The sequence below is a fragment of the Rhamphochromis longiceps genome, linkage group LG4 (assembly GCF_057381845.1).
Source record: "Rhamphochromis longiceps isolate RC_006_pf linkage group LG4, R_longiceps_female_GT1.1, whole genome shotgun sequence".
Lineage (NCBI taxonomy): Eukaryota > Metazoa > Chordata > Actinopteri > Cichliformes > Cichlidae > Rhamphochromis > Rhamphochromis longiceps.
Window position 1 is genome coordinate 36,877,386 of NC_140560.1, and position 27,994 is coordinate 36,905,379.

Genomic DNA, 27,994 nt, shown 5'->3' on the forward strand with positions numbered 1-27,994 from the left:
AATGAAGCACAGAAAGGACTTTTTCTTTCACAGAACAGATCTGTTGTGTTTCTGTCCTTTATAATCTCTGAGTGAATCATGCAGCACAAACAGAAACTGCTTCTTTAAACAAACCTTCAGTGCTGACATTTGAACTTTACATTCTCAGTCATTAGTCATAATTTCAAAATTAAGAGTTGGGTCATTGTTCTTCTGACGTTATTGTGTTGCTGTTTAAGTTAAGTTTAAAGAAAATGCTGACAATGCTGACAGCTGTCTCCACTCTGTGATTGGTTGTTATCAGAGTTACAGCCGAATAATAAGAGACAGGTTCACTGTTTTTTGACTCGCACATGCTCAAATTTTTAAGAGCAGAATAAATATAAATATTTATAAATAATAAATATATTTATTATTTAGGTTAGAAAAAGCAGAATGAAATATCAAGAAGAAATGCTAAATTGTGAAGTTCAGTTTGTTCAGCATCAGGTTTTCAAGTCCAGTAATTCTGCTGGACAATTAAATTGTGTCTTACGCAGAACCTGCAATCTGAGATGTAAGACTGCACGGTGGCCTCAGGGGAGATTTTGATGGCACTCTGTAGGATGACTATAAAAATCAAGAAGAGGACGCGAAAGACAGAGATGAAGATGAAATGGTGGAAGTTAAAGAAGGCAGAATGTAGCACAGAGTTCAGGTTCTGGTTGGAAGGGAAAAGTTGCCAGATAGCTGGGAAAGCGCTGAGGGAAACATCCAAGAAGGTGTTTGGTGTACTGAAGAGGACTTGGTGTTAGGATGAGGAAGTACAGGAAAGCATTCAAAGGAAGAGGTTAGCAAAGAAAAAGTGGGAGAGTCAGGGAGCTGAAGGAAGTAGACCGGACTGCTGGCTGCTAAGAGAGAGGTGGCAAGGATAAAGGAAAAGGCTCACAGTGAACCGTATGTGAGGCTGGACACCAAGGAAGGAGAAAAGGACGTGTACTGATTGACTGGGAGAGAAATCGAGCTGGAAAGGATTAATAAAAAGGTTCAACATTGCTGCCTGGAAGCTGAAATTCCTGGATCAGGTGAGCTGCAGTGAGGCGTTGGGTGTGTCGTCAGACAGGTGTCTGAGAGAGGTGTGCTTAATGCAGACACAGAGGAGGAGGAGAGAGGAAGGTTATTTATGCCTCAGCAGGTCTGGAGGTATGGATCTTACAGCGATGGCTTTCTACAAAGTGATGTGTTTGGCTGCTGGGCTGATGCTCCTGACCCAAGGTAAGAGCTCTCTGCACACACCTGCATCAGGAACGACTCAGAGGGTGAAAACACTCAGGAGCACAGCGCTTCACTTTAAAGTGGCACTGCAGGAAAAGGAGGACTGGTGTTGTGCTTTAGCTTCATCTTTATCTTGGTGATGAAAGCTAAAACACAGATTAATGTGACGATCTGTTTGGTTTGGAAGCAGCTGAGAGGCTGAACTGCTCTCCATCAATCAGCGTCTGTGTCACAGCTGCTTTATTTTATTTTAGCTTTGATTCCGTGTTTAAATTTTATTCCAATTCATATTAAGAACTTGAGACTTATAATGTTTTTATAATGTTAACATATTAAGTCTTAATACTCAAGAAGAGATATTACAGTTCAAATATGTGGCTCACGTCCTTCGTAGATGACATTCAGCTGTTGTTTTTGTTGTGATAAGAAAATTCAGTTTTATTTATATATCATCAAATCACCAACATTTCAGGGCGTGATATGGTACTACAAGGTTATTAAGATAAGATGGGGCCCGATTATTTAAGACCTTGTATGTGAGGAGCAGGATTTTGAATTCAATTCTGGATTTAAGCGGGAGTGTCACGGCCAGCGGAGCTGACTGTGCGAGAACGAGGGCCCAGGTGCGCACACAGAAGGAGACGGAGCGGAGAGTTAAACCAAAGCCAAGCCATTTTATTTTGGCTGATAAATATGAATACAATACAAACTGGGTGACAAACTAAACTGCAACCTACACTGGGAAAACTAAACACGATAACTATGATAACTATGTTTACTGTGACTACCATGAGTGCTATGACATGGTGACACAGACGTTCTGACAAAGACAGAAACGTACACACACACTAAATACACACGAGGGGCGATCAGGGGAAGTAAAACTAAATACAATGAACAAAGAACACCAGACTCTTTCAAAATAAAACAGGAAACATGACGGAGGCAGACGTAATACTGACTTGACAACATGAACAAGGCAGACTGGAACATAAGGGGTGACGACACAACAGGATCTAGATCGACAAGGACTAAAGACTGGACTGGATGACTTAACATAAAAGAATGTCAAAATACAAGGCAACTGAAATCCGAACTAATGGTAGAGACAACAAGAACTTAGCATGTCTTCTACAGTACATGCCAATGATGCAAAATGAACAGAAAATGCTGGGTCCCAGCCCATGACAGGGAGCCAATGAAGGGAAGCCAATACAGGAGAAATCTCTCTCCTTCTAGTCCCTGTCAGGACTCTGGCTGCAGCATTTTGGATTAACTGAAGACTTCCTGATAATAATGAATCACAGTCGTCCAGCCTGGAAGTAATAAATGCATAAAGTTTTTCAGCATCACTCTGAGACAGGATATTTCTAATGCTTATATTGGATATAATATACATGAATGTAAGAAGTCACTTTATTAGATATAATTATGTAGTTAGAACTTAATTACAGAGTATTAGGGCCACATTAGGAAAAAACATTACTGATCATTTTAAGAATAAAGTCGAATTTTCAAGATTAAATTAGAAAATCTATTTTGAAAAAAAGTTGAAATGTGGAGATTACACTTGTTTCCAGATAAGATAACCTTTATTAGTCCCACGCGTGGGAAATTTGTTTTGAGGCGATCTGCCACGGTTACCCTCTAAGTTAGTGAAATTGTACTTCAGAATCGGTTTAAGTACCAAGGAAATAATTCTTCTTATAGCTCATAAAGTCAGATGTGGCCATATTTAGACTTTTCGTTACCCTCGTTGTTATCTGTTAAGTGTTACACCCCAGCCCAGGGAACCGGTGTGCGACATAAGGAAAACAAAAATAAGGAAAAATGCCCCCCCCCACTCCCTGCTCTTAAGGAGGACGAACCAACAAAAAACAGCTACCACGGATTTCACAACAGCCAGTCAGTTTATTGAGTCCCAAAAGGTAGCAGGCATCAGGGTGAGCATGGCCAAAACAACAAACAAAAACTCTAGAAATGAAATGCAGCTGGCTTACCTTCACAGAAAACCCCAAACAAATATTACAGGTGTCTTACCTGCCTCTCTAACCAAAAACAGGAGAAAAGGTTCCCAAAGAAAAATGGCTTCTCACCCCTACAGCTACCGAGTAAAAACAGTATCGACAACTATTTACATCTATATACAACAAACTATTTACAACACGGGGGGAGATCACGACCATGACAAACTGAAACACAGGGCTTAAATACATAGAGCGAGCAATCAGGGAATGGACAACAGGAGGGAAACACAGCTGGGGCAAATCAGAACTGACGAGACAAGGAAGCTTAAACTGAACACACTGAGATAAGACAGACCTTCAAAGTAAAACAGGAAACCCATAACAGTCACGCCTAAAACAAAACACTGACAACATCGAATCGTAACATAAGTGATGACGTATCAACCCAACTTTTGGGTCCAATCGTCCACTGCGTTAATTAAGGCTGTTGTCTTTTTAATGTGCTGCGATGCTCTGTATCATGTTTTATTTAATATAAACAAGCCCCTAAAAATAATTCTTGGTCGTTGTAATCATGTAGTAATCATGTGCAGCACGTCCATAAGCTTTAAACTTATGATGTAACTGCAGATCATGTGTTCGTGGACTCCCAGACACCAAAGACTTGAAACCACAGCAGCGCTGTTATTGATCAGATGATGTCTTTAAAAATGCTCCAAAAGGCTTGAATTGCACCAAAAGTCCAGACGTCCAGTTTGAAGACTCAAAATAGCTGAGGTGACACTAACCAAAATGTTTTCCTGTTTTTCAGAGTCTGAGTCACAGCTGAATGGTAAGATAAAGTTTCCTTTTAACTTGTAATGTTTAATACATCATGAGGATGAATATTAGTTTCTGACTGGACTCTAGACTTGCAACGCAGTGAACTCCTGAAATCAGATTACTTTTTACTGCTGTTAGTCCAGGATCACTGTGTCCTCACTCAGCAGTTTGTAGTGCTGAGAGTTTACAGCTCCTACAGTAATGCTCACTCTGTGTTTTAATGTCGGTCTTCAGTTTGTGGTCAGCCAAAGCTCAACACCAGGATTGTAGGAGGACAGGCGGCCCGCGCTGGCAGCTGGCCCTGGCAGGTCAGTCTGCAAAGATCTGGGTCCCACTTCTGTGGAGGATCCCTCATTAACAGTCAGTGGGTGCTGACTGCTGCTCACTGCTTTGAAACGTGAGTGATGAGGCTGAAGCTGCACTCTAAACAAGATTTAAAGAGATTATAAAAGGTTGTAATCAGGGGGTGAGGGTGTAACAGGATAAATATTTAACAGAGTAGGAATCAATAATATTTCTTTTTAGCCATCGTAATAACTGCATGCTGTTTTGTGCTCCTTGATGATCTCAGCACCAACCTGAGAGGACTGACTGTGAATCTGGGCCTTCAGAGTCTACAGGGATCCAATCCCAATGCAGTATCTCGAACTGTAACAAAGATCATCAAACATCCAAAATACAACTCTGGTACCTACGACAACGACATCTGCCTCCTGCAGCTCTCCTCACCGGTGACTTTCAACAACTACATTTCTCCCGTCTGCCTGGCAGCTTCAAACAGCATCTTCTACAGCGGTGTTAACAGCTGGGTCACCGGCTGGGGAAGTACTAGAGAAGGAGGTGGGTCATAAAAACACCAGATTACTTTTAGAGTAAAAAATCTCCACACTGAAAGAAATAAGTGTGCTTTCTCAGATGGCTCAGAAATACTTCAAGCAATAAAATTCTTCTGCAAGCTAAAACGTTCTAAATCTGAGTTTGATGACTGGGAACACATTGTTTTTTTAAATGTTTTAAAAGGGCTTAAGTACCCAGTCGAGTAATCCGGGAATTGGAGACAGGAGGGAAGCACAGCTGGGAGGAATTAGACCTAACGAGACAAGGGAAGCAAAATTGGAAACACTGACATGAGACACAGATTTTCAAAGTAAAACAGGAAGCACACAATAGGCACAGACATGACACCTACACTAAACACGAGGGAACAAGAACAAGAACTAAACTCATAGCCAGGATTAAACTGAAACATAGAATAATAACAATCAAAACAGCACAACCAGAGAATCAGAACATAAATCATAGAGAATAATACCAAAATGCAAGAAACTGAAAATGCTGCGTCAAAATGACCCAGAACCGTGATAGAGACCTTCAAATAAGCCATTCCTCTGCAGTTGATCTGTTAGCTGTTTGAGATAAAACAAGCCACTGCAGTCAACAGGCCTGCAAAAGGAGTGCATCCAACCTGACCACTCACCTCATTTTTTGGCCAATTTTACGTTAGAATCTTTCCAATTTTTGTCTCGCCATGTGAATACTGGTGTTGTTTCTCCATTTCACAGCCAAAGCGTCATTCCCCAGTGTTAAAATATCACTAGACAAGAAAAATATTTTTGATACGGAAGGAATTACAGCCACACAATAATCCTGGTATCAAATGAGGGAGACCTTTCATCTACTTTACTTTTTCTGCTTTATACTTTTTTGCCTTAGCGTCCGCTCCTTCACCCAACCTGATGGAGGTGGAGGTTCCTGTTGTGGGAAACAGGAAGTGTAACTGTAACTATGGAGTGGGATCAATCACTGGCAACATGATCTGTGCCGGGTTAAGTGCAGGAGGAAAGGACTCCTGTCAGGTGATTGTTGTTACCTGTGTTTGGCACATTTTCACCTTCTACAGTTTCTTCTCCTCAGCTAACAGTAAATGTTTCTGCTCTCAAAGGGGGATTCAGGAGGTCCAATGGTGATCAAGCAGAGCGGTCGCTGGATTCAGGCGGGAGTCGTCAGTTTTGGGGAAGGTTGTGCCAGGCCGAATCTTCCAGGAGTCTACGCCAGAGTATCCCAGTACCAGACCTGGATCAGGACCCAGATCTCCTCCAACCAGCCGGGCTTCATGACGTTCACGTCCACTGGGACCAACAGTGACCTCAGTGTCACCTGCTGAGGACTGCCTCCCAGGGACGGTCCTAGCCTGCTTGGTGCCCCAGGCTAACCTCCCCACACGCACACACAAAACGTGTCAGGTTTTGTATTGTTGATTATCATTTGTGCTTAGAAATATCTACTTATATATTCTTAGAGTTTTATAATTAGTTGTAGATTGGTAGAGGTTTGATCCTTAATAGTCTGCAAACTTTGTGTGTATTCCAGAGCACTCTGGGAGCGTGGGAGAGCTCGTACCTTCTCTTATTGTTTTATGGATTAACGTATCTACGTCTGTTTTAGGTTAAGTGCCTTTTGTTTAGATGAACTGCTGGACTTCCAGACCAGCAGGTTTAGGGAAGTCGTTCATGGGGTCACACACACACACACACACACACACACACACACACACACACACACACACACACACACACACACACGCACACACACACACACACAGGCAAGGTACTCTTTGTTTGTATGTAGACGTCATATGTTAATGCACCTATGTATATTCATGTAACCTCAATAAAAGAGCAGTGTTACGGGGGAGCGGACGAGAGCGACTGGGGTCAAGCGAAGGAACGGCGCCTGTCCGGTTCTCTCCCGTGCACGAGAAACATGAAGAACTTTGCCTACTCGTGTCTTGCTTTGCTGTGTAATTACATTGTCTTCAACGTTCCAGCGAATAGGTTTAAGCTACAAACCCCTAACCCTGACCTCAGTGTCACCTGCAAAGGACTGCCACCAATGCCAACCACCACCCCTAAAACAACCACAACCACAGTGCCCACAGGACTGAATCGATTTGCTTTCATAAAATCGCCTCTAATATTTATCAGTTGGAGTTAAAGAAATATATTTTGGGGATCTCGGGAACACAGCGGCAATGATCATCCCTCTTGGACTGATTTGAAATATAAAAGAAATTCAAATAACCTTTTGTTGTTTTTTCTTTCTTTTGTTGAGATGAAAAAAGTAGAATCATTTAACATGTTTGTGGATTTGAAATGAGAGCTGGAGTTTGAACTGAACTGTCTTTGTCAGCAGCACACACACCAAGCGCTCGCCGTGTTGCTCGCCTGGTTACGACGATGTTCTCATTAGCTCATGGATGCAAGCTCTTTCTCTGATTCTTCTTGTCATTATCGTGATTTCAGTAACCACTTCATAATATTATTGTTTCTTTATCCTGGTGTAAATGTCATGGAGGTTTATAGAGAAAGGCTCCAGCCAGATGGGGGATTCAAACCCAGGCAGCAGTGCTAACGTATTACATCATTACAGCTGAACATTATTTATTATTTATAGTAAATAAATAAAACTCAGAAGCATACAGTCTCAAAAGCAGCAGGTGACCAAAGGAGAGAAGAGAAAGAAGATTCAAATTACACTTATCACAACATCATCACGACACCTAACATAAAGAAATAAAGAGCAGGTCTGATTTTGTGCTTGTTATAACACTTTATTTGATTATTGTCAAAATGTTACTAAATGTTGGGGAAATTAAAAAGCTGAAAGTGCTTGTCCTGTGGACCTCAGGGAAATGACACACACTGTGTGCAGTGTGAAAGCAGATCTTTTAGCACCCCCTCCTGGCAGATACGTGCATGTGCAGAGTGAGACCTTCAAACATAAACTCGTTTCCTGTGGATAAACTAAGAGCAGTGACTGACCAACAAACAGCTGCTGACAGCTGCAGCCTCGGTGTGTCACGACTGTAAGAGAAGCGTAGTTTTGGATCTCGGTGTCGCCGTGCTGGCTTCTTTTATGAACCGCAGAGATGCAGCTTAAACTCTGACTACATGGTTGGACGCATCGGTGATGAGCAGCTGGAGGAGTACGGAGCACCAGTGGATGATTCTCTGGAGCGGTGTGGAGCAGCCACAGACCTTTCGTTAATTTTACACCATCAGAGGAATTGTGACACCTGCCTGTTTTACACACCTGAAAGACTTCAGCCTGTAGTTTTAAATGTTTTAAATTGAGAGTCGAGACAAGTGTCAGAAGTGCTCTGTGACAGAAGGCTCTCGCAAAGATTAAAAAAAACATATCTCTCTATAACAAAATGCAGCCCAAAAGAAAAAGAAAGATTTCTGCTGTGTGGGATCATTTTGATCTTTTCACTGCAAATAAGGTAACTGTTTGTCTGTCGTTGTTTCAGTGTAATCTATCAGAATAGGAACAACAGCAACGTGACCTGCAGTGTAAAATATTTATTTCATGTTATGCAGGTTAAATGTCGCATCTGTTCTGCGGAGCTTTCTTACACAAACAAAAGCACCTCCTCAGTGTTTAGGCGTTACAGAGCCAAACATGAAAATGAGGAGACAAGCACACCGAGAATGAACACAGGTCGGCCTATACAGACACTGAACAGCTTTATTGTCATTTTTCATTAATATGTGTTCTATTATTTTGAAATCAAGCATCTAGGATGACTGTTCTGCACCAGGCAGTCCTGGATTTTATTATAAATGGCTGCCAACCCCTTAGTATTGTGGAGAGTGACGGGTTCTACATTAATGAGAATATGCAGTTGTGCGCATCTGTGTTGGGTGTGAAACACTTTCCACAAAGTCACACTGCAGACAATTTGGCCCAATTCAAAACGGTCATGATGGATGACTGGGCCATCACAAATAAGGTGTCTTCTGACCAACGCAGCACCAAACATGACTGCAGCAACAAGAACTCTCCAAATTCGACTTTCAGTTCACATTGCACACAAACGCAATGTATTAGTCAAGAAATCACGTGATCAAATCCCTGAACTTTCATCCATAAGAGACAAATCTAGACAGATCGTATCATTCTTCAGATCCAGCACTGCAGCCAAAGAAAAGCTTGCTCAAGTGCAGCAGCAGGTGGGACGGCCCGTCTTGAAACTTATCAACGAGGTACCAACACGTTGGAACAGCACATATCAGATGCTGTCACGGCTTCATGATGAGAAAGAAGCAGGCTGGGAATCTGTTGCTTCTCTTCCAACAGATTTAACTCCACTTACGGCTGATGAGTGTGACATCGTAACAGAAGCACTTCTTGTGTTGGTCCCTTTCCACCAGGCTACAGTGGAGTTGTCTGAGGAGAGGTTCAGGATCAAAGGTGATGATGATGAAAATGCTATATTGTGCACTTGAGCAGAACTCTTTACATCTACACACACAAACAGCCACCCATCTCCATGACCAACTGAGGTGTCGTGTCACAGACACCGCTTCTAATCTGGAGTCATTAAGTGTGTTGACCCTATCAACACTTTTAGACCCCAGATTTAAAACACTCGGATTTCATATTTCCTCCAAGTGTAGTGAGGAAGTCAATCGCATGAAAGTGGAGTGTGCTGCAGTAATTGCCTGCACAACATCTGAGCCACAGCCTGGACCTTCATCAGAGCAGTCACCTGTTCCAGGCAAGTTCAGTATTATCAGTTTATTCGTACATTTATTTTGATACTAATGTGTGCTAATTTGGGGTAGATGACAAAAACTAAAACAGCCATGCATTTTTTATTATACCTGTGGCAGCGGCTCAATGGAGAAGTTGGCAGACAACCCAACAACCCAACAGCAGACTCCATTACTGAGGTCCAGCGCTACTTGGCGGAGAGAAACATTCCAAGATCAGAGGATCCTTTAAGGTACTGGAGGAATAGGAAGACATCTTATCCGAACCTTTCCCACCTGGCTTTACAGTTTTTGTACCCCAGCTTCATCTGTGCCCTGTGAGCGTGTTTTCCAAAGCTGGGGAAATGGTGTCAAAAAAATGCAATAGGCTGAATGTAAAAACAACTTATTTTTCTGAATAGAAATTTATAATAAACTCTCCAGTCAATTACATTTAAATGGGTAATATTACATTCACAATACTTTCATTTAAATTTTCACTTAATGTCATTCGCAACATATTTTAAAGATGTCTACAACATTTGAAATGTAAAAGATATAAAATGATTCCATGGAAAGTACCTTACAGTGTATACAAGTATGACTAGGTCATTGAATCAGTGTCTGTTGGTAGGGCTGGGTATCGTCACTGATTTCTAGAATCGATTCAATTCCGATTCACAAGGTCCCAAATCGATTCGATCCACGATTCGATTTAATTCGATTCGATTCGATTTAAATCTGGGAAATTTTGACAGTCAGAAGTATAATTCAGATCAGAACATTTACATATTTTTGTATCTATAAAAAGGAAGCTGACACTCGCAAGACTTTATCCAAGGTGTGAGCATCACAGCAGATGCCTTTGTGTCAAAGTAGCTGAAGATAAAACACAGAAAAACATGAAGGTGATTTTCCTGTTCTGGGATTTTATAAAAATATTCTGCAGTACATCAAAAACGAAAGAAAACCATTAATTAATGAACATTACCTCTGACGTTACAGCGGTTTTATTAGACACACGGCTAAGCATTTTGCATTTTGAATAATATTAAAAAGTTTAAATTTGTTCAGTATTGAACAGCAGAAATGAGGCTTTCTTTTCGGAAGAATGTAAAAGGGAAAAAAACAGCAGCCGACAGCCTGTAAACAGCGGTAGACTTGTGCGTAACAAGCAAGCGAATAATGAAGAAAGCGAAACTGTTCGAGAGAGAGAGAGCTGCGCATCGCAATGGAAGCAAAACAGTAAAAGAGTGAATTCATGACGATGTTTATGTGAAGCGTTTGGATCTTCTTTTGCTGCTGGTTCGGTCAATATTGTTTGGAGAGAGATCAAACTAACAGCTTTAGAATCAGCGCATAAAGGGCGTGAACACAAAGCGCGGACCCGGATCAGCGAGCTGTCGGCTTTCAGCCCCGACTGTGAGAAAGGCGACATCTCACTGATTCTGATCCGCGGGTCGCGCTGTGTGTTTAAGTCTATGTGCAGAATCCCTGTACCTGCTCTCATTTACTGTTTGGTGGTTCTTGAAATTTTGTGAGATGTCACCAGAGATTCTGGCATTTCGGACAAAATAAATTTATATTAAAAAATCGATTCAGGATTTTAATGAATCGATTTTACGTTATCCAAGCCAGAATCGATTTTAATCGATGAATCGATTATAAAAACCCACCCCTAGTTGAGAGTCTCAAGTAAGTTGCCTGCAATGACATTTAAGGTCCAGCAGGTGTCAGTATGGAGCAAAACAGCAACACTGTCGACAGTATCGAAGTTCGGGGAATGTGCTGAAACGCTTCACGAGGCAAATATGCTTGTTTTTATTAAATACTTTGACGAGTCTACTTTAAACAGCTGTGCAGTTACAGAAATAAAGCACCAAAGTAGCATATCCTTATTTTACACATTAAACATGTCCACAGATGTGTTCTCCACCTCAGAGCTGCTGCAAACTGAAGTAGTAAAAGCACCCACACATGACAGGCTTATCAACTGCAGAAATTTTATTGAACCAAATGTGGAACTTGCAAAACACTCCATCACAGTAGCACAGTGCGACCTGGCCATGGCTTTGTGTTCGTTTTAAACCATTATTATTTCAGCATCACTACATCTGAACTTGTTTATAAATTATTGCATTGCAGGAAATTAATAGATTCAAGTGTCCATAAACCACAGGTTCAGTACCAAATTTGCTGTGGGGCTGAACCAGAAAGCTGGTTGAGGACCAGAGCAGGAAACCCTCACTAATGAATCCCAAAAGAAATGAAACCAGCTTGGACTAAATTTCCCACCCTGGTGTAACTTTGCCATCTGATCACAGTGAACAGACTCCACCTTCCTTACAGGCCTCGCGTCAGTCAAAGTGTGATACTTGGATTGGCAAAGAGAAGAAAATGCACCCAACAAGAAGCCCAAATCTGCTGGATGGTGGTGAAGATGGTCACTTAAATGCTCTCCACTCAGATGGATGTAAACAATGGCAACTTATGAGGCAGGACGAGAGGAGGTAAAGATCTGGAGCTGGCCAACTACAGAAACCCCTTTCTGCTTTTAACAGACATCCTCAGCACCTCCTCCGACCTGCAAACACTGGGACCCTCCTGCACACCCAGCCCCCACCCCGTTCCCCATGACACCACTCGACTCCAAAATATGGAGACTCATCGTTTTATTGAAACACCTTAAGAGTACAAAACAAAAACGTTACATGAGACTGTGCCGCCGTACTGTGGCACAAGACCTAAAAGAAAAAATTTAAAAGGAAATAAACAAAAGGGACGAGGAGGTGGAAGTGTGTGGGAGGGTCATCACCACTCATCCCTGATGTTGTGTGGAGCTGCAGTGGTGTGTCTTTGTGAGAGTGAGCCTGCCCCCTGGTGTTGTAGGGGGGCGGTGGTGTTACAGAGTCCCATGTTTGTTTCAGAGGTAATTCACGTGTTAGCTAACAGGAGCTGGTGGGATTGCAAAGAGGGGAGGGGGGAGGAAGAGCAACAGCAGCACATAGGAGGGGGTAGAGATGTAGCGGGGGTGGGGAGTTTAATGGCCTTTGAGGAGAGGGGGGGTGGGTCGAGAGCAGCTCCTAGAAGCCGTGGACTTTGAGCTGCTCCTCCTTGGCCAAGTCGATCTACAGAAGACAAAGGGATCCAATTACACTCAGCAACTTTGAGAACAAACATCAGGGGCAACATCTGGACGAAGACCTACCTCAATGAGGAACTGGCAGATATTCTTGCGCTGGTCTCCCTGAAGCTGGATCACTTCACCATACTCTGGGTGCTCAATCACTGTCCCATTGCAGGCAAATTTCTGTGGAGACAAAAACATGTCAATCAGCAAAAACGCTGCAGCAGCAACAACCAGAACCACCTCCAAACTCAGAACAAAGCAGCGCTGTGGCTGTACCTTCTTGAAGGCCTTGACTAGCTTCTTCTTGTCATAGTCGGCAGAGATGCCCTGGACAGTGGTGAGGGTCTTCCTCCCGTTCCGCTGTTGGATTCTTATGTGGATGTAGTCCTCTGTCCCGGCTGGGAGGCGGTCATCACCCTTAGTTGCATCAGCAAAGGGGTCTGGAAAGAGCAGAACACAATGGAATTATGAACACATAAGGCTGGCAGCTCACCCGGCTGATTTACATACAGATTGGCTGTCCTGCTGCCAAATCCTGCCCGTGTTTACCACTGGGGGTTCATATTTCAAATGAAGAGCTGCACAGATGCAGCAGGTCGGGCTAGCAAGCTCTTAACCATTGCCAAATAACAGCAGAGTCATGGCAGGGTGACTTCAGCGGCACCACCGAGCCCGCGGTATATCACACCCGAGACATTTATCCGATATTTTAACGCCACCAGTAAATAAACAAAAGAAGAAGAAAAAAAGGCGGCAAAGGTTTCTAAGAAAACAAATATGTAGCTCGAAGCGGCTTTTGGGCCTAATGGCGGCCGTTTTGACGTTAGCAAGGCCGCTAAACAGCGTTTTTCCACAAAGTTAACACATCCGGGCAGACATTTCCCATTTATTTTCTCCAGTTTCACGCTTTATTTTGATCGAATTAGTTAGGTAAAAAGCAGGTAAATGAAACTACGCCACAGGAAATAAGCCTCGGCCCCAAGCTGAAGCTGGACGTTAGCACCGTGAGCTCTCGCCCTTCCCCCACCCTCTGCGACTGCTCTCTTCGATCAAAAACCACTCACCAAAAGTTTGGAGGTTCTGGATAGCGGACATACGATAAGATTTGCTTTCCTTTCGGATAATAACTTGGTCAGCTAGCGGTCCGTCGGCTGCTTTAGACTCTTTTGTTCGTGTCTTCTGAGGTTCTTGGGGACGACACACGGCTCGGCCTCGGCAGCTTTCACAAAATGGAGATCGCGTAAGGTTGGCAGTGCTGGAAAACAACCCTTTATAGCTCCGCCCCGAAACTGGCGTCAGCACGTCTTTGACTAAGAACGGCACGTCGCAGGCAGCCACGCCCAGAACTCTTTCTCAACTTTACCGGAAGGGTGACGTCATGTCGTTAGATTTCAGTCAAATTGGCAACTGGAAAATTACAAATAAACATATAATTATATTTAAAAACGTATACACACACACACACAAATATATAATTCGAAAGTGGACATTGGTTGTACACAGATGTTTTGTTTTGGCAGCAACTTAAACAATTGAGTTAAATTAACTCACTTAACTTTAAAACATGAGGCAGTTGTGTTGAATACACCCAAGGTGCTTATATTAATCCAAGAGAGGCCAGTCTCTTTTTTTCAGTTTAGCTTAATAAATAAAATGATTTTTTACGGTTTTGAGTTCTAAAAACTTTAATATTTCTCTCATATTTGTTGTGACTTCAATTTCATTTAATCAGAAATGTTTTTCCTTTGTTTTGTATCTTATTGTCATAGTTAATAAATAGAATTACATTTCTTAGATTATTTCAAGTTGTAGTGTCTTTATTATTCATTCATTAAAATTCTGATTATAATTTGTTCATTTAAAAATAAAATAAATAAATAAAGGATAACATAAGGATAACACCGTAGCTGCCTCCACCAGTGTGTGAATGTGAGAGTGAATGAATAGTGGCATTGTAAAGCGCTTTGGGTGCCTTGAAAAGCGCTATATAAATCCAATCCATTAATAAAGTGCACTTAACTGATCTAAGAGCTGGGAAATCTACTCGACACAGGGGTGGGAAGTGAACTTAAACAAAACCTACATCAGCTCGGTCTCGTTTGGTTGGTTGTAACATTCGTATATGTTGTTTCTTTCACTCCATCCATTGTTGTCTTTTTCTGTATGACTGGATAAATCAGACTACTGTGTCTCCCTCCTCAGAGTATGGATTCTCAGGTATTCAAGTTTGTGAATGTAATAGTTTGACCCTCCTTCCATACTTTCTCTCGTTTTACTTAAACTGCACTGAAATTCAAATTTTATTTTTTTATAAAGCCAAAAAGGAGAAGATATCCAAAAGTCAGTAGTATAGTATCCTATAGTTCTTTGATCTAACACTCACTCAGCTGACACATCAGAGCCAACCTGTGGCTCAGTCACCTGTGAACAGGTGGACTGGAGGAGGTGAGGATTGGCCTACTGTGCCCCTCCTTCATTTTTCCTCTTCTGCATATTCTCCTACAGCCAACAGTTTCTACCAGCATCCTGCTGAACAATCGCACCGGAGGTGGTCATTCACCCGCCCGGACTGATCCCATTTGAACAATTTACGATGATGTAAATGAATCCATCAACAATAGAGCCGTGTTAGTGCATTGTTCATGTTGAAAAGAAAAACATTTTAGACATACCTATTCCTTTATTAGTAACCCATCTATTTAAGAGATTTAGTCACAGGCCGTATTTCATGTTCCAGCTGCTACAACTCTGGAATTTCCCAACTGTTGGGATGATGCTGGGACAAAATACCACACTTACAATAGTTACTTAAAATGTCTTGCAGTTTTTATCCAAGTCTTCGTCTTTGCTGTGCAGAAATTCACATCCATAACTTTGACTTGTTTGGATTCCTTTGGAAACTAAAACGACAGTGAGGATGACTCCTGTGTGAAATCTCCACACCACACGTACAGCCGAATGATGAGAGGACAACTTTATACACAAAACATCAAATCTTTATTGAAAGTCACATTTGTGTACAAGAGAAAAACCGTGTCTTTGTACAGAAGCCGAGACTGAAGCAGTCGTTAGCGCCGCGGTCACAGGACCAATCAGGAGAACACGGACACGTCGGCACAACACGCCACCTTAACAGCTAACCAGCAAAACTCAACTGCTACACAACTGCGCCTAGTGCACAAAGAAACACACGAGCAGGGTTAGCATTAAAAAAAGAACAAAGGAGTCAGTGTGTGTCTGTCCTGAAAAGGTTGGAATAACCTGACAAACACTGAGCTGCACAAATGTCTAGTTTGTGTTTTTTTAAATGCGGAAATTCAATGAAAAAGCTAAATAAACACACTGAAAATAAGAAGCTACAGTTCTACAGGGTAAAAGTGTTTCATGTCACTTTATCAGACAAGAAAAGCAGATGGAGGTGCGACAGAAAACAAATGGATGCTTAAAGTATAATTCTGGCTTGGTTCGGGCGGATTTCCGTCACTTTTTCAGAGATTTGGGGATTTAAGGAGCAGCGCTGGACGGCCTGAGCTTCCCTGCAGCTTCTGAAGAAGCTCCCGATCCGTTCTTTCCTTTGGAACACTTAAAATGACTTGTGTGTGACTCGTATTTTCATTAAAGCCGTCTCATCAATATAAATGTTGATTTTGTTGATAAGTAGGTAAAGTTTATCTATTAAGCGCTTTTCGCAGACAGGCAGTCACAAAGCGATGTACACGAAGGTTAAAATAAAGAAAACATTAAGTAATTAAAAAAAAAAGTATTTTGTGTGTCGCTCAGGAGCTGCTGCAGCTTCCAGGAAACGCAGTAAAGGACTTCACCGTTTTCCTTCTGCTGATTTAAATCACTGTATTTCTTTAAGGTGAGCTCATCTGAGGTGTCACCTGCTGCGTGTAACAGCAGGCCACACCCCCACGCAGACTAAGTCCACATACAGCTGTGAACACAGCCATCTCTGGAATTGCATCAGGAAGTGAAACTGCCGAACCAAACACGCTGCGCTCGTCGTGGAAATGGACGCCGTCTTTCCACACTACACCAGGCTCCGTTCACAAAAACTGGAATTTTAACTCACAGACACTTTAACCTGCTTTGTGAGTCTTTGGTGTTTTAACAGTGAATTCAGATGCTGATTTAAAGAGCGATCACTGGACTGTGGTGGTTCTGACTGCAGCTCTGGGTTTGAATCTGGACCTGCAGGGAGCTCAGTGTTTGCTCAGGTATAAACGCTTTCCCGTAGCCCCACCCCCAAGAAGATCTACACATAAATTATCCTTTAAGCATTATTTTGTGGGCCTGTATCACAAAGGGAGATTACAGCTAATTTCAAGCTTAAATTAGGTTTTCTGTTATCATAAAGGACAGTTTGGACACAAAGGACAGACCTTTGTGTCCAAACTCAACGAAAAACATCAGATGTATTATTATAGAAGGTTTATTAATATTAGAAACTGAGGCGATTCACCCATCAGGCCTGAGTTTTGTCTGTAATAATAGTACACAATTCATCAGTTCACACATGTGACTGTGTTGCAGTTATGACACCTTTGTGATACAGGCCAGAGAGGAGATGATAATATGAGAGGAGTGGAACATTCTATCTTATGAGCTTTCATTTTTAAATCCAGGTCTGAACACACCATTTAAACCGTAATCGGGACATGAAAAGGAAACAAAATCACAATAAATCAGCGAAAAAAAGGAAACGAACCAAAGCACAGAAGACAAAATAACCTTTCACAGCTGGACTCTGGTGCTTGCGTGGGAGCCGGTCCGGGAGGTCACACGTCTTTAACCGAAACTGTGAATCAAAGAAACGTCAGGAATAAAAGTTAAAGAAAGTACCAGCTGACACAGAAAGAAGCATTTTATACGAGGCTGATCAGAAACATGCAAATTTACACGTAAAATCCAGATCACTGGAGCAGAGATCGTGATCGCCTTCTGTTCATCGAACTCTCATTTTACTCTCTGGCTGTGATCACGCAGAAATATTTGGCGACTTATTTTAGGGTTAGCTACTTTATGCCCATCTGAGAAAAACACAGCACACATGTGGAGGAAGCCCTTGCTCTTATTTTGAAAGTTCGGCACCTGCTTGTGGACCAGCTCGCGGTCGTTGTTGCTCAGCTGCATGAGCTCTGAATATTCTGGACTGCTTTGGACCACAGCAGCTGGTTTTACTCCTTCTTGCAGGCAGCTGGAACCAGCTGGCTCTGGTGCTTCACATCTCATTTTACTTCCCTGCAGGACGTCCTGCTCAGGCCGCTATCTCGAGCTCTGCAAACTTCAATGGCACCGCTTCAGACCACAGCTGCTGTTACCTAATTCTTCTTCTGCTCAAACAAAACCTGCAGCAGCTGGAAAATCATCGAGTTCTCTGAGTCTGCAGAGGATGATGAGGACTGCCAGCAACAGGAGAGGATGGACCAGTTAACGAGCGTCCACGGGAGCCGATTATTGCTTTAATATGCATGGCATGAAGTTCAGGTCACAAGTGTGGCGCAGTTCCTTTTGCAAGCACAAGCATGCGTCGCCTGCACAGCTAAGTGTTTGAAGTATCTGCGCAGGAGTAAAACATGAATACTACTGCAGAAGGCGTGGGCGTGCGCACCGTCAAGTACAAACATCTGACTCTCCAGCGAGCCCCTGACTGTGTGGATGAGCACACGAACTTTCAAAATAAGAGCAAGAGTCACCAGATACACCTGGAGAGGCCAGCTCATGTAAAGTCACCCTTCTCTATCTAATGTGCACAAATTCAAATGAGGTGGAGCTAAGAGGAAGTGATGCAACCCTTCGAGCACCACAAACCGCCGCTCCTTTGTGCGCAGTCAGAACAGCAGACACACATACCTCAACACCACCAAACCAACACTGACTGCCTCCACCCTGTTGCTGCAGCTCGCCACACACCTTGTACCTGCTCAATCTGCCTCAGCTCAGCTCAAACACCACCTTAGCAAACAGGATACCGCAGCTTGGGGAGGAGAGAATTCCACATTTTGTTTTTTTAAATACACAACTTCTATTACTGAAAAGTTTAGAAACTTTTGTTAGACTGGGGAAAAAAAATCCCCTGCTGATCATCTGAGGGAAAAATGTGTGTATCTAATAAAATGGCCGCTAACGTTTAAACTCACCTCTACGAGGTTTCATTTCCATTTTCTGCTGCTGACTTTGGCTGGCTTTTAGATCTCGACCTGGACCCTCTCTTGGAGGAAGGGGTGCGGCTTCTGGACCTGGACCTGGATCGGGACCGGGACCTAGACCTGGAAGGAGAGCGCGCCTTGGTCTTCTTGGTCCTGGGAGAGCGGGACTTGGACCTGGAGTAGGACCGGGACCTGGATCTGCTGTAGCGGGACCGGCTTCGAGAAGGCGTGCGGCTCCTGCTGCGGGATCTGCTCCGTCTCCTGCGTCTCGGGCTGGGGGAACAGCTGGATACATTCAGTGGGTTGAGTTACAGTCAAAGAAAAAAACAGCTGGATCTGAACTGAGGAGAACATGAGCTGCAGGGCTGGAGCTACAGTGAGCAGAGCTGGCAGTCAGGAGCCATCTGGTTCTCCTGGTTAGCTCTGAGCCTCCAATCAGCTGGTCTGAAGAAAACTTCCGGTCTTTATTTTAATCAAATAACTCAAATTTCTGGATAATTAAATGCAATCATTGATAAATGGTGGGAGTCTTAATTACAGTGTTGTGGGGAAAGTAAATGATCCACATTCAGTCACGCTCGCTCTGCACACCAGAGATCCGGCCTCTCCTTACCTTCTGCTCCGCCGTCCGCTGTACCTCCGGCTCGGTCCTCCTCCTCGCCGTCCTCCGCCGTAATGGGAGTCGGGGGGTCTGCCGTACCGGGCCATCTGGACCCGCAGCTCCCGCCCGTCCAGCAGCGCGCCGTCCATGGCGTCCATCGCGTCTTCGGCGTCCCGTTTGTCGTGGAACCGAACAAACGCGAAGCCCCGGCTTTCCTTGGTGTAGCGGTCTCGCGGGATGTAGACGTCCCCTACCCGGCCGTACTTCTCAAACACCCGGCGGAGGGCTTCGGGAGAGGTCCGGTACGTTAGATTGTCCACTTTGAGGGAAGTCATGCCGTCGACGTCCGGCGGAGGCCTGCCGTAACTCATGCTGCCTGGCGCGAGAGGCCCGGGAAGCTCCCAGAACAGTCCGGAAAGTAACACAGATTGCGCCTGCGCGGCTCAAAACGCTACGCAGAGACAGAACGGAGCGATTTAAGCAGAATCTCGCGGATCTGGCTCAGTTTACTGCCGCCAAAAACACAGAGCACGCCACAAATTTCTCCGAACCGCGCCGAGCCAGCAGCGACTAGAGCTTCTTCTTCCACGCGGAAAACAAACGGAGTGTAATCCGCTCCCGAGCGCCACGGTGCGGTGATTGCAGTCTTTACACTAAACACGAGGAAACAAAACAAGATGTTTTTATTGGGTCATTCTACGATGTTATGTTCTCTCTGATAACTTAACAACCCTTTTAGTGGAAAGCTACAACTGTAGCTGCCCCCACCAGTGTGTGAATGCGAGAGTGAATGAATAGTGTTATTATAAAGCGCTTTGGGTGCCTTGAAAAGCGCTATATAAATCCAATCCATTATTATTTATGTAGTGAATTATGTTGTTGAAAATTTGATTTCAAACTGTTGTCTAAAACACAAAATAATTCCTGAGAACTTCCAGAATGGCATTTTCTCTTATCTCTCTTATCCCAACTTCCAGAAAAGCAAAGTGCATAAAAAAATAACAAAATAAGTTAAAGTTCACCTTTAATTGTGTTGATATCTCTCTTATAACTGTTTATCAACATCTTTTATATAACAGTAATCACAGGCTGTAAGTATCCCACAACATACATGCAGCCCTGTTACTGAAGCCTGTAAAGAAGAAACAAAACAGTGAGACTACAAAGTCCTGCGCTGACACCAGACGTAACCCAGAGACAGTCCTCTTTGATATATATTAGTTACAACATTTATATGTATATTTATTACTTTTGTAATAGTTTGAGCTAATATAATAAATTGTGTATTTGAGTAAAAATTTAAAAAATCAACAACCCTGAAATTAATAAATACAAAAGCCAGTGTAACTATTGAGAAGTTGGGCTAGGTGCATTTTGAAAGTGTCTGACTCTGATAACAATGTCATTAAAACTGTTTCATTAAAAAAAAAAAAAAAAAAGCTTAGCTTTGATGGATATAACTTTTTTTTATTTTCACATTCATAAATGTAAATTTCTAAACAGAAAACCTTATTTCCTTATTTCCTCACCTTTATGATGGACGTCCACAACTTTAATTTAATAAGCCCTAATGAAATTATGTTTTAACACTATCAGACTTCTAATTAAAGACACAGTTAGAACTTCACTAAACTAAACATTAGTTCATTCATTCATGCTTGATACAAAAGCTTCTTCAGTTTTTGCTATTTTCCTCGTTTTCTGCTCCCACTCACGCACTTGTCTCTTTTGTGTTTAAGCTCTGATAAGTATGACTGTATTGTATTTATTTTAAGTTAATGAGTTTGCACTTTGTTCTTTCTTCGAATAAAGATCTATATTAAAAAATTAAAACAACAACAACAAAAACTCAGAAGCGCGGTTAGCCCACAGCAGAAGCTTACCTGTGTGTAGAAAAAGCAGTAGGTGCTGATGATGCCACACCTTCAACCGCCACAACCTACTGCTGGCTTCATGCCCCAAATCAAGATGGCGGATGTCGTAAACTGGACAATGTGATGTCCACGTTGCAAACATACAGTTTTTTCGTGCGTGTGTGCGTGCGTGTGCGTGTGTGTGTGTGTGAGAAAAATAATATAAGTATAAATATAAGTATTTTACGAACATTTTATTCTACAGCTCCTCAGACGCCTAATCATTCTTCTGGACGAACTCGAGAGCTCCCCTACAGAACAGGAAACCCAGACGGTTTAAATATAATAGATGTAATATTAAAAAGAAATAAAACGGAAACGGAAACCAAGAGAAACGCCTAGCTCGCGGGTTCCACAAGAGCGGGTTGCGTGAGTTTCTTTCTGCGCATGTGCAAGTTTTTAGCCGTTTCCTTGTAGCAGCGCCTGTTAGCCTGTCAGCTGATTTCACTCACATGACTCTCGTTTTAGTTTCAGGTCAGTCCTGTTTATCGGTGCTGTGAAAGGGCTCCGGGAACCAGCTTTCCACGGCGGAAACATGGTGTTAAAGTTGGTTTAGGATCCGAACGGTGATAATAAATGGCTGCGGGGGTTCCCACGAAGAGCTGACCGACTGAGTGAGGAGAAAAGCGGGCAGGTTAGCTCAGCAGCGTCGGCAGATTTGGTGAGCTGATCACGGCTAATTTTCCGGGCACAACTGCTCTGTAAGCGTGACACTTAAAAAACTAAAAATAGTCTCTTGTCATTGGAAATAGTCTGGAGCATTTCCGCATTATGCATTTCTAGCAACGAGCAGCAGACCGAATCTCGTTTAGAAATGTCTAAATTAAACGCTCTTTCCTATAAAAATAAGATAGCACACAAGTGAGAGCACACAGCTGTGTTCATTCACCCCAGACGGTCTTCTTTATAATTCGGCGTACATCACATCAGTCACACTACACTGCTTTGAAGGCAGTGTTGCTTTTTATCTTAATTCTTTATCAAACAAACGCAGAAAATGGGTGTTTGCGGTAAAACAGGCGGGATTTAAATGTCGCTTAGTTTTATTGCTGTTGACTGATTAAAGCTTCATAGAGACATATTCTGACATGTACTTCTTTTGTTTCTATTCTCAGATGAGCTCTTCACACCAACAGTAGATTATTATTATTATTATTATTATTATTATTATTATTTTTGGTTTTTACTTCCTCTGGGAGTTCAGATAACCTCCAGAATGAGTCCAGAAGGGAAGAAGCTTTTAAACATCATCATCCTCGGTTTCGGCTTTATGTTCATGTTCACAGCCTTTCAGACATGTGGCAATATAGAGGTAAGTTTGTCACTGACCGCACTTCTGTCAAAATTAAGTAAACTTTACATATTATAAGTCATTTTTTCTTTATCTTAACAGCAAACAGTGATCAAGAGCTTCAACAGCACCGAGTTCCACGGGAGCGGATACACGAGGTAAACAAGTGTCGGCTGGTGGCACTTTCTCAAATCGAATCAGTTGCGGCCAGAAAGCGCTGAGGGGTTAATTCAATCTAAGGTTAATCTTATTGAACCGTCAGAGTTTTCAGGAACCTTCCAGAAACCAAGAAGTGAGGAGACCATAATCACCGTCAATTATTTAAAGCTTCCAGCTGATTTTAAACAGTGAAAAGACGTCACATTAAAGTTTAAAACGGAGACGTTTCACTGTTTTTGTTGTTGTTGTTTTAAATCTATACTCATTTCAATTCGGTGCCAGCAGCAGAAAAAAAACAGAAAAGCGTTCAGATGTCTGCAGAAGGCTCAAAAAACAACTTTCACCAAAAAAAACAAGCTAATGAAGGAAGTTGTTAACTACCAACCATGTGATTACAACCACATTTCCCATGATGCCGTATGAGTGGATCAAGCAGATCATCCGGAGTTTGTCAGTGTTCTGTGACCAAAGAGTTCAAGAGCATTTAGATGAAGTAGAGGGCTTCGTTAGTACGTAACGTTAACAGAGGCACAGCCTTGAAAACAGCTGATTGGTGGAAAGCACTGCAAGGCCGTCAGCAGGAACCTAAACCGCTCGTTTTTCTTCTGTGCTGGTGGTTTAAAGTTTGGTTTTGTGCACTTCGCGTGGCTTCAAATTTTAAAAATCCATCAATTAAAGCGAGGTGCCTGACTGTGCTCTACCTCTCGCAGCATGGCCATCATCTATGGCGTTTTCTCTGCATCCAACCTCATCGCCCCGTCGGTGGTGGCGGTCATCGGGCCCCAGCTCTCCATGTTCTTCAGCGGGCTTTTGTACAGGTACCTGCACACTCGCATCCACTCTTTTCCACCCCTTCAATAGAAAGCAAACCTCCTAATTCATGCACTGTCGTCTTCCACAGCCTGTACATCGCCATGTTCATCTACCCGTACACCTGGAGCTTCTACACGGCGTCCGTGCTGGTTGGAATAGCAGCAGCAGGTAAAGCAGCAGCATCCCTCTAGCCCTGATATTTGGAAAAGAGGCTTGGTCTGTGCACATATCTGACATTTTGATTTCTGCACTCTAGTGCTGTGGACAGCTCAGGGGAACGTCCTCACCATCAACTCCACGGACAGCACCATTGGAAGAAACAGTGGTATATTCTGGGCGCTGCTGCAGTTCAGGTAAACCTTCAGGAGTACATAGTCAGGATATAAGCGTCGATGACTCCATGTTGTCCCCAGTTCGGTCTAACAGCCAAACCACTGCCGTACTTTCCCATAAACCTCAGAACGTTTCAGATTCTGCTAATTACCACGTCAGCAGGCAGACCATAGACTGTATATAAAAGATGGATGTAGGTTTGGGGTCTGCCTGATGTCCAGCCGGGGGCGACTGTTGTGCCTGTAATAAGAAATCTGATTGGATATAAGCCTTACTGTCACTATGAACAGGTCAGAGGTCACCCAGCTGTACGGGAACCACGGTAACGATGGCGAGCTTTATGGCAGAGCATGTTCAGTGCAGCATGCTGGTAAATATGATACTGTGGTGCTCGTGAACAGCTCTCACCGTGAGTGGCTCACGTGAACAGGAACGGTGGATTCTGAAACTCATGACGCTCTGTGGGAAGTTCAGTCACATGATGATTTCTGTGCACGCCTTTTTAAACATCCTCCCTCCCTCCCTCTCTCTGCAGCTTGTTCTTTGGAAACCTCTACATCTACTGCGCCTGGCACGGACACGTCCACATCACAGGTCTGAATCCAGCCGTTTTCTTTGAGCTCTCTGCCTCACACTTTTATAGCATTAACTTCCTGTGTGGTCGTCTCATGAAAAGCGTCTGACTCATGCTGTTCCTCTCAGACAAGGACCGGCAGACGGTGTTCATCTCTCTGACGGTGATAAGCCTGGTCGGCTGCTTCCTCTTCTTCCTCCTCAGGAAGCCTGATTCTGAATGCTCTTCCTCTGCTGAGGCGACTGAGCCGCTGCTGCAGGAGGAACCCTGCGACAACACCGCAACCAGGTGAGCACTCAGGTGACATTATGGTTTGTGTCTGTGTACGCAGAGGCGTGTGCAGCCTCGTGGGTCAGGCGCTGATTGGATGGAACAGGACGAGGAGCAACAACAGAGCAAAAAAAACCCCAAAAACGCTCAAAGATCACGAGAGACTGCACACGCCGCTGCAGCGGGACTCTCGTTGTTTCAACCTTCAGCTCTGTTAGAGCGCCTCTTCACTGCCCCCTGCTGACAGAAAACAGCTACAACATGCAGACTGTGGTCTGCAGGCGTAGGGCCATCGCTCAAGAATGGAACGGATGTCATTTGGGTGACTGAGTTCAGGAAAAGATGGAGATGTCTCTGCGTGTTGCTTTTTGTTATTAAAGACCTGGAAATGATGCATTTCAACAAAATTCAGTTTTATTTTAAATAATTCAGCTTTTTAAGACTTTATTGTGACAGAACGGTGGACAGGCGGCAGGGAAAGACGCGCAGTAACACCGTTTCTTTTTCGTTTCTTTTTTTTCTTTTTCACTATGACCTACTTCGACTTCCTGGTACCAGGATTTTTTTTTTTTTATAATGCCTGCTCAGCCACTGATTGGTCAGGGAGGGACGTGACTAGAGGAGTCATCAGTGGGCCATCAAAGCTCCATTTTTAAAAAAGAAAAAAAAATCCAGCAGTGAAGGAAGTGTGTGCACGCGCTGCCCGCCGCCTTCGTGGGCTCTCGTGTTTCATCCTGGGAAAAAGCTGCAGAGCGAGCAGCAGGTGGACCCTTAGCTCGATGTCCTCCATTGTTGCTCGTGTCTCATTGAAATGAGGGCACAGGACTTTCTGCCCACTTTGCCTTAATGACCCAGTTGGAATGGAAAATGAGTGAAATGCAATAGAGCTGAGTCGAGTAGATGCTAGCGGGAAATGACCCCGGTGTGGATTCAGACCCCACCTCTGCATCAGCCTCACCTGCTCCACCCGGCGAGCGTTCACGTGTTTACGGCTGCTACAGAAACACATCTCCCGATGTTACACTCACTGACAAATATATGGAAGCTTTGAGCGTTTTCACTGCTGTCGTTGTGGTTTAAAACACAAACAGGCTGTGATGTGGAGTGGGCGGGTCCGACTGTGAAACTGCAAGCTCATTGGCTCATCACTGTCCAATCACACAGATTGGCTGCACGTTCAAACACGGCCTGGGATGGCTTCACTTCACTTAGACACGAAGCTCTGATCTCAAACAGTGAAATGATTCGTAATTTAAAGAAAATGAGAAAAATGAGGGTATGGAAACTTTTTCTCAGTCATTAATAATTCAGGTGATCAGTGTGCTGCGTGAGTTACAAGTACATTCAAAATTAAAATTGAGATGCGTTTTAAATAAGAGCTCCGTGTATTATGGGAAGTAGATTGTTAATGTTCAGGAAAATTCTTTTTCTTTCTTTCCCCTTAAAAGCTGGATGGGTGCCGTGGTTCTCTGGTCCACGGGAGGAAGGATAATTATTTCAGAGGGACTGTGGAAATGAGACGGGCGACCTTTAACTGTAAACACCATCCTTTGTGGTCTTTTGTGCATTTCTTGGGACACCGTCTCCGGGATACCAAGGCGGCTCAGGAAGGAGGGCTCAAATATAAATATGAACCTTAGAAGGTCGAGGGGCCGAAACTTTCACGGTGACTGTTTAAATGAGCATGATGGACCTCCCCCTCTCTCTCCTCTCTGCAGCTCGGGATGCTCTCACCTCTGCTCTCAGGCGCTCGACGCGTTTGGTGAGTTTCTGAAAAAATACCCTCGCTTTCTCGCTGTAGCTGAAACGTCCCGAGCGGCGTGTTAACCTCTGCCGTCCTGTCTGCAGTCAAAGCGTGTAAGCTGTTCATCACCAGAGAAATGCTGCTGCTGGGCGTCTCCATCGGATACACAGGTGGGTGGAGACGAGCTGGGCGAGGAGAGGACGGTCTCCTCCTTTAAGTCACAATCAGATATGTGTTATGAAAATAACTGAATGCAAAAAAGCTGCTCAGTGCACATTTAAACACGACTGATACTGAAGCCCCTCGAACTGACCCGATGCCTGCGGCTCCGTCAGGTTTGGAGCTGACCTTCTACAGCGGCGTGTACGGCACGTGCATTGGCGCCATGATGAGGTTCGGCCAGGATGCGAAGAGTTTGATCGGGATCTCTGGGATCTGCATCGGCGTGGGCGAGATATTAGGTGAGTCATCTTCATTCGTCTGAAGGGAAAACGCCGCAGGGCGAGAACAAGGAGACGAGCTGAGTGTCGGGTCTCTCCGTCAGGTGGTAGCGTGTTCGGGATACTGAACAAACGCATCGGCTTTGGGAGGAACCCCATCGTTCTGCTCGGGTTCGTCACCCACATCATCGCCTTCTACCTGATTTTCCTCAACATCGCCAGCGACGCTCCGCTGGCCCCGGAAGAAGGAACAGATCTGGAGGCCTTCATCACCCCCAGGTAAAGAAAAATCACGTGAGGCGCTGAGGTGTGAGTCATAACGACAAAATTGACTTTTAAAAAAATAATTTGTTATCAAACTAATAAAAAAGGAGAGATGTTGATGAAAAAATATAAAAAGATTTTAATATATGATTATTGATAAATGTGTGTGCATTTAAAATAAAATCGAAATGACTGAAATAATGCAAATGAATGGTTGTTACCTTTTCACAATAAAAGCCTTGTTCTCTTTCCCCGGAGCCTCCGTTACGAGCCCTCTGACTGTGTTCAGACTTTGGTTTTCTAAACTTATTTAAACGATGCTGTCGGGTTAACGTTACCATTTGTGTGCCTCAGCGTGGGCGTGGCCTTGTTCTGCAGCTTCCTGCTCGGTCTGGGTGACAGCTGCTTCAACACGCAGCTCCTCAGCATCATCGGCTTCATGTTCCACGACAACAGCGCCCCCGCCTTTGCCGTCTTCAAGTTCATCCAGGTGACACAAACACTGAACAGGAGAGTGTATTGTTTTACAGCTGAGTTTTATTTTGAATTAACCTGTGTTTGTCATTTCCTGTGCAGTCCATCATGGCCGCTCTGGCCTTCTACTACAGTAACTACCTGCTGTTGCACTGGCAGCTGCTCATCCTGGTCGTGGTGGGGTTTCTGGGCACGATAACCTTCTTTAAGGTGGAGCACATGGCCAGCTCCAGCAGGCGGCAGTCGGACTACGACAGTATCTGAGCCGGGCCGGATGACG

General features: G+C 43.7%; 4 protein-coding genes, 1 long non-coding RNA gene and 1 pseudogene across 7 annotated transcripts; 3 read left to right on the plus strand and 3 right to left on the minus strand.

The window, feature by feature from the left end:
• The first annotated feature begins 876 nt into the window (after window positions 1-876).
• On the plus strand, window positions 877-6,589 carry LOC146672268 (serine protease 27-like). Its single transcript, XM_085404822.1, has 6 exons — window positions 877-1,233; window positions 4,012-4,032; window positions 4,257-4,419; window positions 4,594-4,862; window positions 5,736-5,878; window positions 5,965-6,589. The coding sequence occupies exons 1-6, from the start codon at window positions 1,104-1,106 to the stop codon at window positions 6,184-6,186; spliced, it is 948 nt and encodes a 315-aa protein (XP_085260948.1). The 5' UTR covers window positions 877-1,103; the 3' UTR covers window positions 6,187-6,589.
• A 1,646-nt stretch (window positions 6,590-8,235) lies between these two features.
• On the plus strand, window positions 8,236-9,310 carry LOC146672269 (uncharacterized; annotated as a pseudogene).
• A 2,901-nt stretch (window positions 9,311-12,211) lies between these two features.
• eif1 (eukaryotic translation initiation factor 1) lies at window positions 12,212-13,936 on the minus strand. Its single transcript, XM_085404794.1, has 4 exons — window positions 13,751-13,936; window positions 12,963-13,126; window positions 12,765-12,866; window positions 12,212-12,684 (listed from the first exon to the last, which is right to left on the minus strand). The coding sequence occupies exons 1-4, from the start codon at window positions 13,779-13,781 to the stop codon at window positions 12,640-12,642; spliced, it is 342 nt and encodes a 113-aa protein (XP_085260920.1). The 5' UTR covers window positions 13,782-13,936; the 3' UTR covers window positions 12,212-12,639.
• A 1,724-nt stretch (window positions 13,937-15,660) lies between these two features.
• Window positions 15,661-20,054, minus strand: srsf2b (serine and arginine rich splicing factor 2b). 2 transcript variants are annotated; one of them, XM_085404792.1, is made up of 3 exons: window positions 19,452-20,054; window positions 18,830-19,123; window positions 15,661-17,487 (listed from the first exon to the last, which is right to left on the minus strand). In XM_085404792.1, exons 1-2 carry the CDS (start codon window positions 19,808-19,810, stop codon window positions 18,832-18,834), a joined length of 651 nt encoding a protein of 216 aa, XP_085260918.1. In that variant the 5' UTR covers window positions 19,811-20,054; the 3' UTR covers window positions 15,661-17,487; window positions 18,830-18,831. The 2 variants fall into 2 exon arrangements, with proteins under 2 accessions (XP_085260918.1, XP_085260919.1); XM_085404793.1 differs by having other exon boundaries at window positions 18,830-19,111; window positions 19,452-20,043.
• Window positions 20,055-22,530: 2,476 nt separating this feature from the next.
• mfsd11 (major facilitator superfamily domain containing 11) lies at window positions 22,531-27,980 on the plus strand. The gene is made up of 13 exons (XM_085404791.1): window positions 22,531-22,664; window positions 22,746-22,801; window positions 23,513-23,620; window positions 23,704-23,783; window positions 23,872-23,968; window positions 24,484-24,542; window positions 24,651-24,810; window positions 26,511-26,554; window positions 26,641-26,706; window positions 26,872-26,997; window positions 27,081-27,255; window positions 27,595-27,730; window positions 27,817-27,980. Exons 1-13 carry the CDS (start codon window positions 22,569-22,571, stop codon window positions 27,976-27,978), a joined length of 1,365 nt encoding a protein of 454 aa, XP_085260917.1. The 5' UTR covers window positions 22,531-22,568; the 3' UTR covers window positions 27,979-27,980.
• LOC146672273 (uncharacterized) lies at window positions 24,787-27,993 on the minus strand. Of its 2 annotated transcripts, XR_014911542.1 has the most exons (4): window positions 27,856-27,993; window positions 27,462-27,742; window positions 26,850-27,278; window positions 24,787-26,747 (listed from the first exon to the last, which is right to left on the minus strand). It is a non-coding gene; the product is annotated as an uncharacterized LOC146672273 (long non-coding RNA). The 2 variants fall into 2 exon arrangements; XR_014911541.1 differs by having other exon boundaries at window positions 26,850-27,742.
• Window position 27,994: the final 1 nt, after the last annotated feature.

Coding starts and splice junctions, on each gene's coding strand:
- LOC146672268 (XM_085404822.1), top strand. CDS start 1,104: ATGCAGACACAGAGGAGGAGGAGAGAGGAAGGTTATTTATGCCTCAGC. Junction 4,033..4,256: donor GTCTGAGTCACAGCTGAATG/GTAAGATAAAGT, acceptor GTCGGTCTTCAG/TTTGTGGTCAGCCAAAGCTC. Junction 5,879..5,964: donor GAGGAAAGGACTCCTGTCAG/GTGATTGTTGTT, acceptor CTGCTCTCAAAG/GGGGATTCAGGAGGTCCAAT.
- srsf2b (XM_085404792.1), bottom strand. CDS start 19,810: ATGAGTTACGGCAGGCCTCCGCCGGACGTCGACGGCATGACTTCCCTC. Junction 19,124..19,451: donor AGCGGACGGCGGAGCAGAAG/GTAAGGAGAGGC, acceptor GAATGTATCCAG/CTGTTCCCCCAGCCCGAGAC.
- mfsd11 (XM_085404791.1), top strand. CDS start 22,569: ATGAGTCCAGAAGGGAAGAAGCTTTTAAACATCATCATCCTCGGTTTC. Junction 22,665..22,745: donor AGACATGTGGCAATATAGAG/GTAAGTTTGTCA, acceptor TTATCTTAACAG/CAAACAGTGATCAAGAGCTT. Junction 27,256..27,594: donor GAGGCCTTCATCACCCCCAG/GTAAAGAAAAAT, acceptor TGTGTGCCTCAG/CGTGGGCGTGGCCTTGTTCT.
- eif1 (XM_085404794.1), bottom strand. CDS start 13,781: ATGTCCGCTATCCAGAACCTCCAAACTTTTG. Junction 12,867..12,962: donor TAGTCAAGGCCTTCAAGAAG/GTACAGCCACAG, acceptor TTGTCTCCACAG/AAATTTGCCTGCAATGGGAC. Junction 12,685..12,764: donor TCTGCCAGTTCCTCATTGAG/GTAGGTCTTCGT, acceptor TGTCTTCTGTAG/ATCGACTTGGCCAAGGAGGA.